At 39.6% G+C, this 15,764-nt stretch overlaps 4 protein-coding genes across 8 annotated transcripts; 2 read left to right on the top strand and 2 right to left on the bottom strand.

Moving 5' to 3' along the window:
* Positions 1-299: 299 nt before the first annotated feature.
* On the bottom strand, positions 300-2,969 carry LOC115624988 (putative sodium-dependent multivitamin transporter). The gene is made up of 2 exons (XM_030519855.1): positions 1,759-2,969; positions 300-1,687 (listed from the first exon to the last, which is right to left on the bottom strand). Exons 1-2 carry the CDS (start codon positions 2,738-2,740, stop codon positions 876-878), a joined length of 1,794 nt encoding a protein of 597 aa, XP_030375715.1. The 5' UTR covers positions 2,741-2,969; the 3' UTR covers positions 300-875.
* Positions 2,970-3,756: 787 nt separating this feature from the next.
* LOC115630951 (zinc finger MYND domain-containing protein 11) lies at positions 3,757-6,462 on the bottom strand. 2 transcript variants are annotated; one of them, XM_030527526.1, is made up of 3 exons: positions 6,334-6,462; positions 5,173-6,257; positions 3,757-4,756 (listed from the first exon to the last, which is right to left on the bottom strand). In XM_030527526.1, exons 1-3 carry the CDS (start codon positions 6,443-6,445, stop codon positions 4,169-4,171), a joined length of 1,785 nt encoding a protein of 594 aa, XP_030383386.1. In that variant the 5' UTR covers positions 6,446-6,462; the 3' UTR covers positions 3,757-4,168. The 2 variants fall into 2 exon arrangements, with proteins under 2 accessions (XP_030383386.1, XP_030383394.1); XM_030527534.1 differs by having other exon boundaries at positions 4,484-4,756; positions 5,199-6,257.
* A 136-nt stretch (positions 6,463-6,598) lies between these two features.
* LOC115633716 (zinc finger protein Aiolos) lies at positions 6,599-8,086 on the top strand. Of its 2 annotated transcripts, none has more exons than XM_030531181.1 (2): positions 6,599-6,980; positions 7,049-8,086. In XM_030531181.1, exons 1-2 carry the CDS (start codon positions 6,669-6,671, stop codon positions 7,925-7,927), a joined length of 1,191 nt encoding a protein of 396 aa, XP_030387041.1. In that variant the 5' UTR covers positions 6,599-6,668; the 3' UTR covers positions 7,928-8,086. The 2 variants fall into 2 exon arrangements, with proteins under 2 accessions (XP_030387041.1, XP_030387040.1); XM_030531180.1 differs by having other exon boundaries at positions 6,599-6,983; positions 7,049-8,081.
* A 545-nt stretch (positions 8,087-8,631) lies between these two features.
* Positions 8,632-15,017, top strand: LOC115633834. Of its 3 annotated transcripts, none has more exons than XM_030531321.1 (14): positions 8,633-9,237; positions 9,329-9,491; positions 9,559-10,089; positions 10,660-10,827; positions 10,886-11,002; positions 11,078-11,350; positions 11,405-11,491; positions 11,780-12,448; positions 12,510-12,689; positions 13,041-13,136; positions 13,209-13,244; positions 13,304-13,513; positions 13,668-14,559; positions 14,624-15,017. In XM_030531321.1, the coding sequence occupies exons 1-14, from the start codon at positions 8,791-8,793 to the stop codon at positions 14,835-14,837; spliced, it is 4,083 nt and encodes a 1,360-aa protein (XP_030387181.1). In that variant the 5' UTR covers positions 8,633-8,790; the 3' UTR covers positions 14,838-15,017. The 3 variants fall into 3 exon arrangements, with proteins under 3 accessions (XP_030387184.1, XP_030387181.1, XP_030387183.1); XM_030531323.1 differs by having other exon boundaries at positions 8,634-9,237; positions 11,408-11,491; XM_030531324.1 differs by lacking the exon at positions 10,886-11,002 and having other exon boundaries at positions 8,632-9,237.
* Positions 15,018-15,764: the final 747 nt, after the last annotated feature.

Below are 15,764 nucleotides of genomic sequence, written 5' to 3'. Positions count from 1 at the left end.
TCCAGCACAAATCGACACGCTGTTATAGACAATGTGCCAATTGAACTTTGTGCCGACGCCATGACGCAACGGACCCTTGGAATATTCTTCGTGGTTATGAAATATTATTCATATTTTATTTGCTTATCGAGCAACGGCAAGAAGTTAGTTTTCGTGTATGTATAGTATGTATGTATGTAATACACACATACATGCATACACACGTATTCATATGAATAGTTGATGGTGTACGAGACCGTTCGTTTATACGAAAAAGCATTTCTAAGCCAATTTTCGTTTTCCCATCAGTAAACATTTGGTTTTGTTTTTAATGGCCAGCACATTTAATTTTGTTACTAATTACATGTGTTCGTTACATTTGGTGTTTCACTTAATATTATTATTGAGTTATTGTTCAATGCACATATAAATAAGTAATAAATTCAGCAGAAAGCAGCTGTAGTTACTTGTATAATTTGTATCTACGTATAGTAAGTGCATATGAACATATATGTACTTGTATACACAAGGAGGTAAATGAGTTCTGCTATAAAATTGTGGCTATCTATGGCTAAAATGTATGCCCTCCTACATTTTTTTTTGCAGATTGCAAATTGGAAGACTCCTTTACGCTGGTTCGTAGTTAACAATGTAAAAATTGCATACAGGTATACAAATACATAGGTCACATTGGTATGCAATTTTAGGTACGATGAACAGTTTCAAATTCTACATTTACATCTATTTTGTATATCCTCCATAATATATTGTGTTCACGTTAATAAGTTACTTTAGGTAGCGCTTGTGCCATGGCTGTGGCTAACAAATCACTACGTATGAATGTGTTTTTGTACATTATTTAACAATGACGAAATGAAAAATATAAGTACGTTGTCTTACAATGTATCCCTAAGCTTGACCAGCATTTCATCTTGAACGCCTTGCTGCTGCAGTTGTTGTTTCCGATGTATATTTTGGAAACGACGCGATAGTGGCGGCGCAAATAAATCGTAGTCCAGCAGTTTCTGTTGCCTATCTAAGTAAATTTGAGAATTGTCCGCGCATTTGAAGTATGCCAAGAGAATGCTGAAGCAGTAGCCGCAGGAACTTGTGATTAGAAATCCCAGAACACAGGACCACATATAGGAGAGGCGATATAGCCAAAAGAAGTGCGGCTCTGGAACCAATGGCGGACTCTCTGTAAATCCGCGAAGTACCTCGATAAATGGTTCGCTGCTGCTACCAGTTGAATTGTTTAAGCTGCAACCCGCTGTGCTTAAGTCGAGGATGGGCGGCTTTGGTTTGGGACCGCCAAAGCCGATCCAGAAGGAGAAGAGCAAGCCCAACATAAATCCCAGCAGCACACCGCGTTGATTAGTGCGTGTGGTAAAGATCCCCATGGTAAAAATACCCAATAGGGGACCTCCGACCACGCCGAAAATTGTAAGTGATGCCTGTAGAACGCCACCTAAAGAGCCGGCCCCAAAGGCCAAGGCTATACACAGAAGGCCATAAATACAAGCCACGATTTTGGTTGGAAACGTTGACTTTGAGTCCACCAAAGCGCTTTTAAAAAAAGTTTTGTACAGCGGCTTCAGATAGTCCTCCAGTGTGACAGCCGAGAGCGAGGTAACAGCTGAGGAAATTGTCGAAAGACTGGCCGAGAATATTCCCGAAACGAACAGGCCACACAAACCGGGATATTGGCCTAAATTACATGGTTAGATAAATGTGCAGATAAATATCACAGTCAGATAATCAACTATATGTTATACCCACCCATGGTATCAACTGCAAAAAGAGGCATTAACTGATCTCCTGACTTAATGCGACCCTCCAGCATGGGATCACAATTTCGATAGTAATGGAACATTGCCAGGCCACTAAAGATTGTACTAAAGCTCAAGGTGCAAAGTATTGGCAGATTCCACCAAAGCGCCGATTGAGCGCCTTTTAAATTGCGCACACTTAAAAGTCGCTGAACTTGCGTCTGATTGACACCATAGAGTGAAAGGTAGGTGACCATACCGCCGATAATTAGACTCCACCATGTATGCCGTACCGTGGGATCTATTGAGAAGTCCCAGAGCTCCACACGACCGCGCTCAAGGGCCACCTGCCAAATAGCACCGAGGCCTCCCGCCTTTATAGCCGACACCGTAATCACAGCATAGATGCCCGCGAACATTAAAAACGATTGAAAGACGTCCGTGATGAGAACAGCTTTAAGGCCGCCCAGGGTGGAGTAGAATGTGCAGACAAGTCCTATTACTAGTATGGCAGTAGTCTTGTTGATGCCTGTGACCGCTTCTAGCGCCAAGGCGGGTGCATATAGAGCGATAGCCATGTATAGCACCATTTGAAGGGTGAACGCTATTGAGGCTGCCAATCGTGTTGCATGGCCAAAACGTCGCTCCAGATACTCGTATACGCTGGTTGTCCGCATACGATAAAATACGGGCAGAAACATATAAGCGGCGATTGGTGTACTCAGCAAATAGGATATGTTGATAACGCAAAACATCGTACCAAATTGATAAGCCTCGCTGGAAACACCCATTAGTGTTATGGCTGACATGAAGCTGGCCATCAGGCTAAATGATACCGGAAAGGTGGTCATACTCTGATCGGCCATCAAATATTCCTTCGTTGTCTTCTGCTTGCCGCCAGTATATCGGTAGTATATTCCTATCAGCGCTGATATGATCAGTATGCTTGCTAAAACCACGGCATCCCAGCCGTCAAAAGAGCCGACGGCCATACTGGACGAGTGTTATGCTTTTGTTGCAATTAATTGATTTTTCCACACAAACAAATCACTGTAAATACACGCGTGCATGTGAACATCTATGACGCTTTTGAGCGGCTACTCGTTCGATCGGAACACCGCTCGTGATGACCTTTTTACTGTCAGCGTTCTTCAATTGAACCCGAAGTACACGGCACACGAATAAAGTAACGTGATTCGGTGCTCGGCACAAATCCCGTCCGCCACCCAACAACCGTAAAGCTCAGCCGTTAAATAACAACTGTTCTGTGCTATTCCACAATCAGCTGTTTTACGCGTCGATTTGTACTAAAAAGGAGGGCTGCCCTACACAAGCTATTACAGTTTTAAAAGCATTGAGGCGTCTGGGCATAACGGAAAATAAAATATCTAAAAAGCAAGAAAAATTGTGTAATTGAAGAATTGTGTTATCATATATGTAGATAATAAACATTCAGTAATTCTTCACTTCGTTGTCAATTACTGTACATATTCTCATGGCATTTCTTTAAAACCTGCCTCTCATCGCTTTCTATTAAGATTTTATTTAATGTATTTCAGCTCAGTGTATTTAGCACAGTGACTGAACTAAACGTTGAGAAGTCTTGGGCATTTTTTAAAACTAACATTAAAAAAACACAAAATATGTTTAAAATAAAAAATCACTTTTTAAATACATACTGCATGAAATCAGCTGCAATTTAAATAAGCAGATCTTTTGTTTTTTGAAATTTATGAATTTATTTAGTATTTGAGCCAGTAAAATCAAACCTCAAACACAAGTCAGAACTCTTTTCTGCTTCAGTTAAATCAAAATCACATCTTAGTAGTCTTAATCAGCAGTCAGGCATACCTTTATTATTACGATTTTAATCAAATATTTCTATCTCAAGCATCTATTTTGGGAGATCAAAAATATGGCTTTCAATGAAATTAAATTGAAGAGCTAATTACCAATTGAATGTATTTACCTATTTATATCAAACTTATCGTGAAGTAATTAAATCATGTTAATATTTGGGTCCTTTATATTTTATGAACAAAAATTTACAATCACAGACAAAAATATAGTTATTTCTAATGACCCATTATGAAATGTGGCCAAAATTATTTATTTATCACCGTCAATTGGTAATCGCATGTAAAAGCACAGCACGACTTGTTCAGTAGTATGTTTGTATGTATATATGTGTATATATATATACTATGTATTTTTATATGTATGTAGATATACAGCAATTTATACTATGTATATTTATATGTATGTAGGTATAGAGCAAGAGATTACATATACAAATATTTAAATATGTACATATGCTTAAAACTCACAAGAGCCATTTTTAAAATGTTGCTCATGAAAAGAAAGGGATAATGAATAATATTGGGATCTTCGCTTTTTACGCAAACAGTTTCTAACACGTATCAGGACTGCTCTGCTGTGCAAACCGGTTGGTGTCGGCGTCCATCACGGCGTTGGCATTCCATGGTGCAATATGAAGCCGCAAAACAGCAGTCGAATTTGGCCTCCTGCAGACAGTAGTGGCACCAACGCTTACGTTTAACCTCATTTATGAGATTCTGCATGGTGGCCAAATCAGCCTGACATTTTGATAATTCATCATTGACCACTAAGCGGGTTTCCACAGAACACAATTTGTCATATGTTGTTTTCTTGGCTTTTTTCGGTAGCGATGGCGTTGCCGAACGCATACGCTTTGTCGTTCTTAATTCGTCTGCCTCAATATAATGTCTAAGTACGTTATTTACAAAACTGGCCGTCCTATTGAGATCGGCATTAAAACCAAAAAAGGAGGCGGGAAAATGCGACAGTGCCTTAAAATATCCCAGTTCCCTCATTGATAAGTTCCATGCGCGAGAAGTTTTAGTTTCGTAAAGCGAGATATCCGTGTCGATGGACAAAATATGATGTGCAGGGACCAATGCGCGCGAATGGGAGCCACCAAAAAACCTCACGTCGTATTTGCTGAGTTTGGTCAGAACTCGTATGACCTAATGGTAAAAACAATATTTATAAATATTATTATGTGTTAAAAAACTAACAGCAATATTAGTAGCGGCCAACAGTAAGTATTTGCATTGTAATGACATGCAGCATGCCAAATTTTATATGCAGACTCTCTTAGTTCATAGGCAACATTTTGTGATTTTTGTTCCCCATTTTATCTTGTTTATATTGGCAGATTTAAAAAAAAAAACAATTGTAATAATCTTGTACCATATAAAGGATAAAATGGGTACAATAATCAAGCTAGAGGTGTGGGGTTTTGTGGGAGTACAGAGTATTTAAGAGTTGGGCCCGCTTTACTCTAGCATTATGTTGGTGTTTGTTTAATCAAAACTCATACTTTGGTAAACGTGGTAATAGATTAAATAAAAGGTGCAAAAAATAATAAAAATAAGCTCACCTTGGCGGGCCAATAGGGATACGCACCGTGCTTGGCATATACAAGCTCATGTCTTTGCAGGCAAGGCTTTGCGAACCAAAACGGCGACTTGTTAGGCTCAATCGAGTATCTAAAGCAGTCTGAACAACTTCGAATTTCGCGAATGTCGTGTGTTACGTCACGCAACAGCCACTTTGTAGCCTCGTATTCCTTACACTGTGCGCCGAAAAATACACCTATATTGTGCTGCAAGTCTAACAGATCGACCAGAAATTCCATTAAATAATTGTATTTTTTTGCGGCTATGTTATCGCTTATTTTCGAAACGCCGAGTATTTCGTTGTGAAAGAGCAGGCGCTTTATTAGTGCAATATCACAGGCCTTTAGGTTTTTAGCCATATATCTTTGGACATCTGTATCCAACCAACTGCGATGGACGGCAAAAGAGGCGGAAAGCAGGAAACATAGTTCTTCTCTGGTCATATGTGGTGGATTGTGCAGCTGTCGCAATTCGAGCAGCCGACATGCAGTACACATTTGTTGTTCTAGCTCCCCACTGCTCAATGAAGAAGAATCCTGAAGATCAGGCTCTTTTTTAATTTTTTCTACATGCTTGCGCATCCGTTCCGGCGCTAGCTTTTCGCAAACAAATAGTACTTCGTCATCGTTGTACTCACATTTGAAGGGCGTGATTACACCACAATCGAACTCGTAGGTGTTATTGTTAGTTTCAATAAGAGGAGCTGGTGTTTCCAAAGTGTGTCCCTCATCTATTTCTTCACCCATTAATTCGTCCTCCAGGTCCGATTCATTGAGTGGAAAACGATGAGGCTGCCCTTGATTCGATGGCACCTCATAGTTGGGTTTTTGTGGATTTCTGCGTTGACAAGTTCCATGGAAAGAACGTTGACAAGCGGAGCAGCGTATCAACAACTCTGATCCAGAATCGGGTAAATGACACTCGTAGCAATAAGGGTCGCTCTTTGAAGTTGGTAAGCTGCTTAATTTTTGACAGAACCCTACTTTGATACGCCGATGTTTTCCCATGGCCGCTGGTACTAGAATTCCCGCCTTTAGCGCAATATTTACGGCATTTCGAGATTCGTCTAAAGGATGCAAATGAAAAGCATTGATGATTCTCGAATTTCTAATACACAACAGTATGTACATGTGTGACATTACCAAGTGGCAAAGAGTGCAGCAAACCTGCTATTGCATTTATGGACAGGGTGGCTCCATTTTGTAGTTTCAGCATCCAAATGCGTATTGCACATGGTGGGAAATCCTGCATCATGCATATGTACGTATTGTTATTTTCAGGAAATATTTCACATTAAAAGGGCTTGCGTTATAGGAAGAAGAAGCACTGTTGCCATAACTAACCCATTCATCGTGAATGTGCAATTAGTAAGAAGAAAATACTAGCGCGCATAAAATGTGGGACTATGTATCTTAACAATGGAATTTATAAAGAAAGTGCACGCGTCTATTTAAAGCAAGCCGACTGCCTTCAAGTAATGATAAAATGTTGTCTCTGCAACGCAGATGCATTCACAAAATGGCCCTCATATACCAAGCACTTAGAACTTCACAAGCAACAAAATTCGAACATTTTAAATGCTATGGACGATGACAACGACGAAATACAGGCTGAAGTTGAAGTTGAATTATCCAATCTTAGAGCAGCTGGTGAGCCTATTGGGGTGGAACTGCTCCCCACAGATTGTTTTGAAGATGAGGAAACTATTGGTTTTGGCTTGGATGACGATGATAAGCGTGAAGACATGATCAGAGGAAGTGGAGGGGAATCCAAGCTCCAGGATATACCCGTGGTAACCTTTGAATACATACTTTCCAACAATTAAATGTGAATATTTTTATTCATACCATTTTGCAGTATAACGTCCGCAACACCCCCAATCGCCCTTTCTTTAGCCTCTCTCGCACAAATCCTGAACTAATGCATGACTTTATTGCACTTATGCACGCACATGAATCCTACTGGCATGCTAATTACAAGGGTGCTGAGTACGTTGCGAACCGGCGGGAGAGTGCAGAGCGGATAAGCCAAAGCCTGGCTCAACGCTGGCGGGTGTCATTTTTGCCAGATGTCGTCAACACTAGCATACGTTGGCTGCAACGATGGTTCGCGGAGCAGTATTTTTCATTCTTACGGTTCGCCGATTACAAGTGTCCTTATCCAATATATTATGAAAAATTATTGGAGTTCTTGCCCACAAGTCACTTGTGTGTGCTAATTTGTGAAATATGCTCACGGCGTTTCCCAACCGAAACCCTCCTGCAGATCCATAAGAAGAGATCCCATCGTGCAACCATATCTCATGTGTGTAGGATATGCAACATAAGTTTCTTATATGCCTCGAAACTGCGAATCCATCAGTTGCGCGAGCACATTAAATCAAACAAATGGCAGTGTCAACAGTGCAACTACAAAGCCTCGTGCAAGTGGGACTATAAAGCACACTTTACTACCCACAGCGAAGCGCGGAACTACGTATGCGAACTGTGCGGAAACACGTATAAGTCTAGCACAGCTCTGAGTGTGCACCGTCGTAGTCATCAGGAACCTACGATGCAGTGCAGCTACTGTAACCGAATGTTTCATCAAAAGCACCGTTTGAAAAAGCACATTGAACGAATGCACGAGTGCGAAAATGCTAGAAATTTTCCCTGTGGCATATGCAAGCGAAGATTTATTACTGCCGAAGTTTTGGAGCTGCATAAATTAATACATGCCACAAAAGATTCAGAGTAATCAACGAATGGTCTGGGAATACAAACGAAACCTTCAGAATAATTATTGTTATGGGTGCCCAATTCTTAAAAGACATTTACGTTCTCGAAAAAAAGCTAAAAAGTTGCTGAAATGTATTTTTTAAATAAATAATATATTACACCTACGTTGCTATGTACATTTTATTTATATTTACTGATATTGCCCGTTGGTTGAAATTCGAAATTGAATAGTTACTTATGTCTAAACTTATGTATGAATGTATTAAGTCATTATTAAATTTATTTATTTTTTTTAGAATACATTTTTGAAATATAGTTTTTCACTTTTTTTCTTTTTATTGTATGTTTTGTGTAAATATGATATTGTTATGATACTTTTTAACGCAATTCAAAAAACAAATATTTTGAGAATGTATCTACATATGTATGTATGTTATACATATTATGTATGAACATACATACATTGGTTCATCAATGTTTGTGAACGCTTAAATGCTTAAAAGTGTACCACAAAAATAGTATAAGCTGATTTTAAATTTAGGGCTAAAATTTGTGTGCTGTATACATACTTCAAAAACCAGAAGCACAAATAATTATCAATATACATATGTATGTACATGCATAAATTTGGATATTGTATAATTGAAACACATTAAACTAAATTTTACATTAAAACATAACTAGTGGTACAACTGCGAATTTGAAATTAGCGCGATTTGCCATTCACACGGAATCGGAAAAATACAACCCTGGACCCAAACGTTTAGCAGACAAACAATCGCGTGCTTGTTACTGTATTTTTTCCGAATTAAAAATCGCAATAAATTGACATTACTTTGTTTCCAAACCAAACCCATGCCGTCAAGAGTTTGTTTTTGAGTCATGGCTAATAAAGATGTAAAAACGGCGGGTATAGTCGACTACAATATAATATGTCGTTGCTGCCTGAAACCCGACGCCGAGCTCTACAAACTAGACTCTCTTATGGTGGCGCGAGACCTGACGCGGCAAGCAGAAGATGGTGGCAATGGTGAAAAAATAACTCTATTGCGATGTTTGCTATTCTGCATACGCACTGAAAATATTCCGGAGCTACCACTGTTCATATGCACCGGCTGCAGCAAAAGTTTGCAGATTGCGTATCATTTCATACAGAACGCTTTGCGTGCCCATGAGTTTCTGTGTCATAAGCTCAGCCCAGACAGAGAATGTTCAAAGACGCAAGCATCGGCGAAGCGCGCGGTGCGTTTTAACGGACAGCAAAATCGCTGCTTGGATGGCAGTAAAGAGAAGGCGCCAATAAGGGGCATTAAGTGCTTGGAGCAAGAGGTATGTATATATACATATATTATGTTCATATACATATGTGTGTATAGATGTGGCATTTGTTTGTGTACTAATGGAGTTTCGTGATTCGTAGGCGTTCAACAAAAAAGATGGCACTGACACAACAAAGGACAAGCGACAGACTCAGACCCAGCTGAAAGACCAACCACGCAAAAACGTACGTCATGAATGCAAGGTATGCGGCGCTGTAATATACAACAAACTAGAGCTAAAGCAGCATATACGGTTGCATTCTGGTAAATACTATAGCGTGCTTACAAAAGGGTCATATAATTATTATTCATCGCGACCTCTCTATTGCAGACGTAATTTCACACAGTTGTAGGCTGTGTCCCTTTATTACTCTAAAGCAGCGCCAATTGAGCGATCATTATCGCATGAAGCATGACTTAACGCTAACACAAGTAGCAAGATTAAACGCGCCTGCACCCTCGAAAAAGATTGGCCCAGAGCCACCTTGTTCCTCACCAACCAGAACAAGTACAGTCGCCTGTAGTTTGAGCGCTACAAAGCCCGCAGAGGACTCAGTTGTTAAAGTGTGCACCCTGGAAGACATGGAACTTTTGATACCAACAGTTTTGAGACCGGAGGATTATACAACTCCACATATTGATTCCGAGCAATTGTGCGAAATGGAGCAGTTGAGTACTAACATGCATACAGAAGCCGAGATTGCGCCGATGACTGATTCCGCACTCAACGCGACGGCTAAATCATACGCTGAAAATTCCACTTCGGGCGAAACTTCTGACATGCAGTCAGGGAGGCACGTGAGCATAGGGACCGAGTATCTCGTTCTTCCAGATGGATCACTACAACAGTTAAACGGAAGCGGTAGGTTTAAAAGTGGCAACAAAAAACTTCATGGTTGAAAGGGAGCAAACATTAAATTCGCGCAAACGCGGCTTATGCAATCCGTGTTTCCACCTCACTCACCCTGCCGTAGAATTTCGACTATGTAGGCTGCTTTTTTTAATCTTATAAATAGTTAATTTGTTGTGTGTATAGTACCGAATTGACCCAAAGCAATAACAACAACAGTTACGGGCTTTTTTTTTTTTTTTTTTTTTTTTTGAAAAATTCCAAGAGTTACGGAAGTTATGGAAAATCACTAATAGCAGGAGAGTGGAGGTATCAGAAAATAAAACTTGTCCTTTCTTGGACTTAAAAAGAGAAGAAGAGATTGGTTATTCTAGCTTTTATACTTTCCGAGATCTTTGCGTTTATGGAGACAGATGTACATATGTAGCTCGATTCATCTTATACTGATTAGGAATTTATATACCACGCCTATTTATTCTATGTATGTGTTACACACACTCACATACCCTTTGGGTACAGAATAAAAACACTTTTATATATTTTATATGGATTATCTGATTAAACATTTTTTTGTTTGCACAGGTGTTGTCATAGAATACATCAATGCATCCGTCGCCGATACTAAAAATAATAACGATGTCAGGGCCCCTAACCTAACGCTCCAGAACTTGTTAGGCACAGCAGCGGATAATGAAGCAGCGATGGATATTGATGAGCTTATTGTTGAGGAAGTGCAGCCCCAAATAAAAAGTATTGTCTAGAAAGGATTTCAGCATTTAAAACTAAATTAAAACTGTTGTTCTTTTAGTCAAGGCAGCAATTGGATCTTCGCGCATGTCGACGTTCTTAAAACATAAATGCAGCCAATGCCCCAAGACATTTGCTACCTTGGCACGCTTGAAATCTCATCAATTGACTCACACCAGTTAGTTTAAAAGATTTGCCAAATTCTTTTGCGGCATGCAAACTAACCAACGTCTCACCTCCCGTTCAACCGTAGATCTGCCAAAATTCTACTGTGATCAGTGCACTTTCTATTCGCTGCGCAGTACCGAGCTAATGGATCATTACAAGACACTGCACAACATCCAGCCAACTGTCGCCCAGGGCTTGTTTCGTAACGTAAAGGCTACAGCAGCTCCTTCAGATGTAAATAAAACTTACTCGTGTGATATGTGCCTCTTTGAAACCCAGAGCCGTGGACAACTACGCGTGCATTACAACAAGAAGCACTTGGTGGAACCGTCGGAGATCCAACTTAGACCTAGTTGGTGTAAGTGAAGCAAAAAATATTGATTAATTAATGCAGTAACTTTCGTGTGTTTAGCAGGTGCGGATAATGGCAACGTAGTTAAATGTGATGGAGTCCCGGGCAAACAAGTCAAGCAAACGCAACTCCCAATAGGAATTACATGTAAGTATTCTCAACTTTAAGCTTCATGAGTTGGATGTTTGCAACCTTTGAAGTCTCCTATAGTCTTATAGTCTCTGAGATCTAGGTGTTCATACTGATTAAAAATACTTCCTTATATAGGGAGTCTATCAAGGCTCCTTCTGTGTATTCAATATGTTTGTACTGGACTAGTAAACATTTTCATCCAAATTCTAGGGGTCTATCAAGGCTCCTCCTGTGTGTTCAATATATTTGTACTGACCTAGTATACATTTTTACCCAAATTCTTGTTGAAAATTACATTTACAGATGCTCCAACACCGAACCCGCCCGAACAACTTACCTTGCTAACCGCAACATCAAGTAATACCAACGAGATTATCACTACGCCGATATTAGAGTATACCACTAACTCAGATGTAGTCACAGCTACGGCGAATAGCCCACCTCAAATAATCACAGACTCAGAATTTCCATCTACAGCGGACAATTCCTTTGCAATTTTTCCGGAAAGCTCAACGGCAGCAGAACCCAAAAAGGCATTGCCTTTGGTGAGCACACAGGCTCCTATAATTGGTGATATGCAGGAATTTATTGATAATACCGATGTTGCTGCTATTTGCACGATACCAGCCGATGGAATGCCTGTGGCTGATGGGGAAGATCTTGTCATAGATAACAACAATATAAGTTTAGATTTTGATGCTGAAAATCTTTTTGAAGATTTTGAAGATGAAGATGAACCAGACGAAGAGGTTGAAGAAGAGGAAGAAGAGGAGGATGAGAGCAATATTGATGATGAGAATGACAACAATGGTTCGGCCATTAATCAGAATTTGGTGCACACCAGCGACGATGACGATGTAGATGATTTTGATGATGAGCAATCAAAACACTTACAAAAACCATATTGTGTATACTGCAACAAGAAATTTACGAGTCAGTACAAGTTTGAAAACCACATGTTTGTGCATAGAGGTAAATATAAAGAGAAAAACGCGTTGATTGAAACGATTGTTGTAAACGGCCTTTGTTACAGGATTGGCACCTTACCGTTGCGAGCTATGTACGAACATCTATAATCGTAAACGTGCCCTTATTCGACACTACAGGGCCGTACACAAGCGCATACCAACTCGCGATATGGTGCAGGCTAAAGGCGACAAGGTGTCGGTGGATCGCACTAACATTGAAAAGCTGCACATCGTACCGCCCAAGTGTAAGTGAGTGCGGAGCTGTACAATTGAGCTCTGCTGTTATAATCAAGTCTCACAATAGGTTCTAGAGTTTGTGCAGAAAGCAAAAAGTTTGCTATCGAACTAAGTACATATGTATATATCTCGGATCAGCACCATTACAATTTTGGTTTTAATTTTTTCCCAAGTGCGTGTTTTAGTATGAATTATGTTTATAGTATAAATATGTATTTATAAGTGCAATGATAAAAACATACAAAAAAAGGGCTATTTATAAAAAAAAGTTGGTGGAAATTGTTGTGAAATTGCATTTATCTATTAATGAAATAGTACAATTTGAATATGTAATCTTAATCTTGTCTTTCATATTAAAGATCCTGCGCTTATGTGCGCAAAATGTCCATTCGAATGTGAGCAGGATTCGGAGATGCGTAGCCATTTAAATGCACACCATGGAATCAATGATGGTGGTAAGATATTGACGATATTTTATAATTATTTTCATTAATCATTCATTAATTTAATTATATGCCCCTCTTCAGCTTCATGTCATGCTGGCGACGTATTCATTATACGCAGTAAGTGTAGCGAACTCAAAACACCCAATTGTTTCATATTAACTTTATAATTTTTGCAGAATTGCCCTATGAGTGTCCACGATGTATTCGCACTTTTGCGGCCAAGCACATATTAACGCGCCATCTACAGCGGAGCCATCTTGTAGATACAATCATTGAGCTGCAATCGGTGTCGAATCCCCAAACGACAAGTTCGGCTACCACAAGAACCACTTCCACAACGACCACCACTTTGCCGAACGCTGGCGAGCAAAAGGCCGCTGCCGTTGGTAAGAGCGACGTCGCAAATAGCCTGTCCACAATCCACTCAAACTCAAATTCCAATCATGTCCAAAACATGCCGTCACACGTTCCAAATTTAAAACTAAATATGTTATTTGCTGATGATGAACAATGATCGTTGATCGTCGTTGGGCCTAGTAGAGCAGCTAAACCAAGGACAGGAAAATAAAGAAGCAGCAGATAAATATGATCAAAACTTGAATGACACAACTGAAAGCATAATTACAACTGCAGCGGATCTCCACACCAGTATCGGCAACATCAGTGTATCCTGTTACACACCCCTCCCTACCCCGACACCGAATGATTCCTATGACTACGAATATAATTTCATTGGTCATGCACACGCCACAACAAGAGCAAGCATAGAGCACGAAAACGACAATCAGCCATCCACTTCCAGCTACCAAAGGCAGGGGTTGACTGCAGACAAGACTATGACATTTGGTATGGCGCATCAGGAGGCACAACAAAATAACAGCATGCATAATGGCTTGCCCAACACGCCTATATATGTTTGTAAGCAATGCAACCATACTTGCACTGAACTAAGCGAGTTGCAGCAGCATCAAGCGGAGCAGCATACCATAAGCGATCATCTGTCATCGCCCCGTCGCAATTATGACTTCAAGTGCCACATATGCAACAGTACTTATCGTACAAAAACACTGTTATTGTATCACATGAAACGTCATGCGAACAGAAACTATCAGTGTGACCAATGTCCAAAGACCTTTGTGATAAAGCCAGAGCTGACAAAACATCGTGTAACCCACACAAACGAAATGCCATTTAAATGTAACATTGAAATAGATGATGGGAAAGCAGTTTGTGCGAAGACTTTCCGCTATAAGCATCACTTAAAGCGCCATCAAAATGCAAGCCATCATTTAAAGCGTTTTGCATGCCAATTTCCGAATTGCGGGCGAGAACTTGTCACAAAATCGCAGCTCAATCAACATATGCGTATGCATAAAGGTATTTTTGCATACAGGTGCCCGAAGTGCGGGCATGCTTTTTCACGACGCAGGCCGTAAGTATTTAAAGTATAATTGATTCCGACTAGTTTAACCTGCTCGATCATTTTATTTCCATAGTTTGTGGCTACATGCACTGCGTGCACATCAGCTAAAAATGACAGAGGACGATTTGGCAGAAGTCTATCGCGCCAATGTGGGCTACACCAATCCGCATGACTTGAAGGTATTCACGCGCAGTGGAGAACTGTTGCGGCGTCAGGATTTTGAGGCTGCTGTTGCGCAAGAGCAGCTCGTCGAGGTGGAGAATGCCGTTGTAAATATTATAACATAATTGAGATCACGCAATGCAGCTGCATTTTGTACAAAGTTGTATGTAGGGTAAACATTATTCATCTATTTAAGCACATGTCATAAATATTGTTATTGTATGTTAAGACTATGTATAAGTTTAAAGGAATTGCAAATTTTCATAATTAATGAATAAATAAAAGTTGGACAGAAACGGGTTGATATTGTCGATGGAACAATAAATGCCAAAACTTCTTTTGTGTGAATGATAACATTGCGAAAAAATGTATGCCATTTCATTTAAGTGAAAGACGAAATGGCCGGAAGGAACATATGTACATAGATATTAATAATAACGATTTCAAATGAGATACCAGAAGTACATTATTCACATTAAAATCAATGGATACCATCATCCAGAAAGAGAATACGTCACATGGACAATCTTTAGAAATGTGCGGTATAAACTTGGAAAATCAAATTTTCCTACATCGCCAGATCTACTTTACAAGTTTCGGAGCTGGAGCGATGATAAAAACCAAGAATGTTTTTTATCTAAAAGCATTGCATCTTTCACTAAATTGAAAGAATGATATATTCATACTAAAAATCACTTCATTTAAAATATATCTTTTGCATAGGTATTTATAATGTGAATGGGCAACTATATGCAGTCAGATATTGATATGCGTAAACAATTGAAACATAGCAGGTTTCCTTTCTTGTTTGTATGCAATTCACAACCGGTCCTAAAATATAAATATCGTGATTGCCTATTTAGGAATACCTTGCTCCCAATTCATACCGTACTAACAAGATGCCAAACAGGCGTTCATGGAAGAGGAGTGCTGGTCTTATGCAGTATGAAATTGTTTCGCTAATAACTTTTTACTCGAGATGCCTGGATATTAAGAGAGTCTACGTACTAATTTTTATTTACATACATATGTATGTATGTATGTATGACATA

Source organism: Scaptodrosophila lebanonensis, unplaced genomic scaffold (assembly GCF_003285725.1).
Source record: "Scaptodrosophila lebanonensis strain 11010-0011.00,11010-0021.00 unplaced genomic scaffold, SlebRS2 tig00000001-arrow-pilon, whole genome shotgun sequence".
NCBI lineage: Eukaryota > Metazoa > Arthropoda > Insecta > Diptera > Drosophilidae > Scaptodrosophila > Scaptodrosophila lebanonensis.
The sequence above is the reverse complement of the archived record's forward strand: the minus strand, read 5'-3'. Positions and strand labels throughout refer to the sequence as shown.

Coding starts and splice junctions, on each gene's coding strand:
- LOC115624988 (XM_030519855.1), bottom strand. CDS start 2,740: ATGGCCGTCGGCTCTTTTGACGGCTGGGATGCCGTGGTTTTAGCAAGC. Junction 1,688..1,758: donor TTTTGCAGTTGATACCATGG/GTGGGTATAACA, acceptor CATGTAATTTAG/GCCAATATCCCGGTTTGTGT.
- LOC115630951 (XM_030527526.1), bottom strand. CDS start 6,445: ATGATGCAGGATTTCCCACCATGTGCAATACGCATTTGGATGCTGAAA. Junction 6,258..6,333: donor GCTGCACTCTTTGCCACTTG/GTAATGTCACAC, acceptor TGCATCCTTTAG/ACGAATCTCGAAATGCCGTA. Junction 4,757..5,172: donor ATCCCTATTGGCCCGCCAAG/GTGAGCTTATTT, acceptor TTTTACCATTAG/GTCATACGAGTTCTGACCAA.
- LOC115633716 (XM_030531180.1), top strand. CDS start 6,669: ATGATAAAATGTTGTCTCTGCAACGCAGATGCATTCACAAAATGGCCC. Junction 6,984..7,048: donor AGCTCCAGGATATACCCGTG/GTAACCTTTGAA, acceptor ACCATTTTGCAG/TATAACGTCCGCAACACCCC.
- LOC115633834 (XM_030531321.1), top strand. CDS start 8,791: ATGGCTAATAAAGATGTAAAAACGGCGGGTATAGTCGACTACAATATA. Junction 9,492..9,558: donor GCATATACGGTTGCATTCTG/GTAAATACTATA, acceptor TCTCTATTGCAG/ACGTAATTTCACACAGTTGT. Junction 12,690..13,040: donor GCACATCGTACCGCCCAAGT/GTAAGTGAGTGC, acceptor TTCATATTAAAG/ATCCTGCGCTTATGTGCGCA.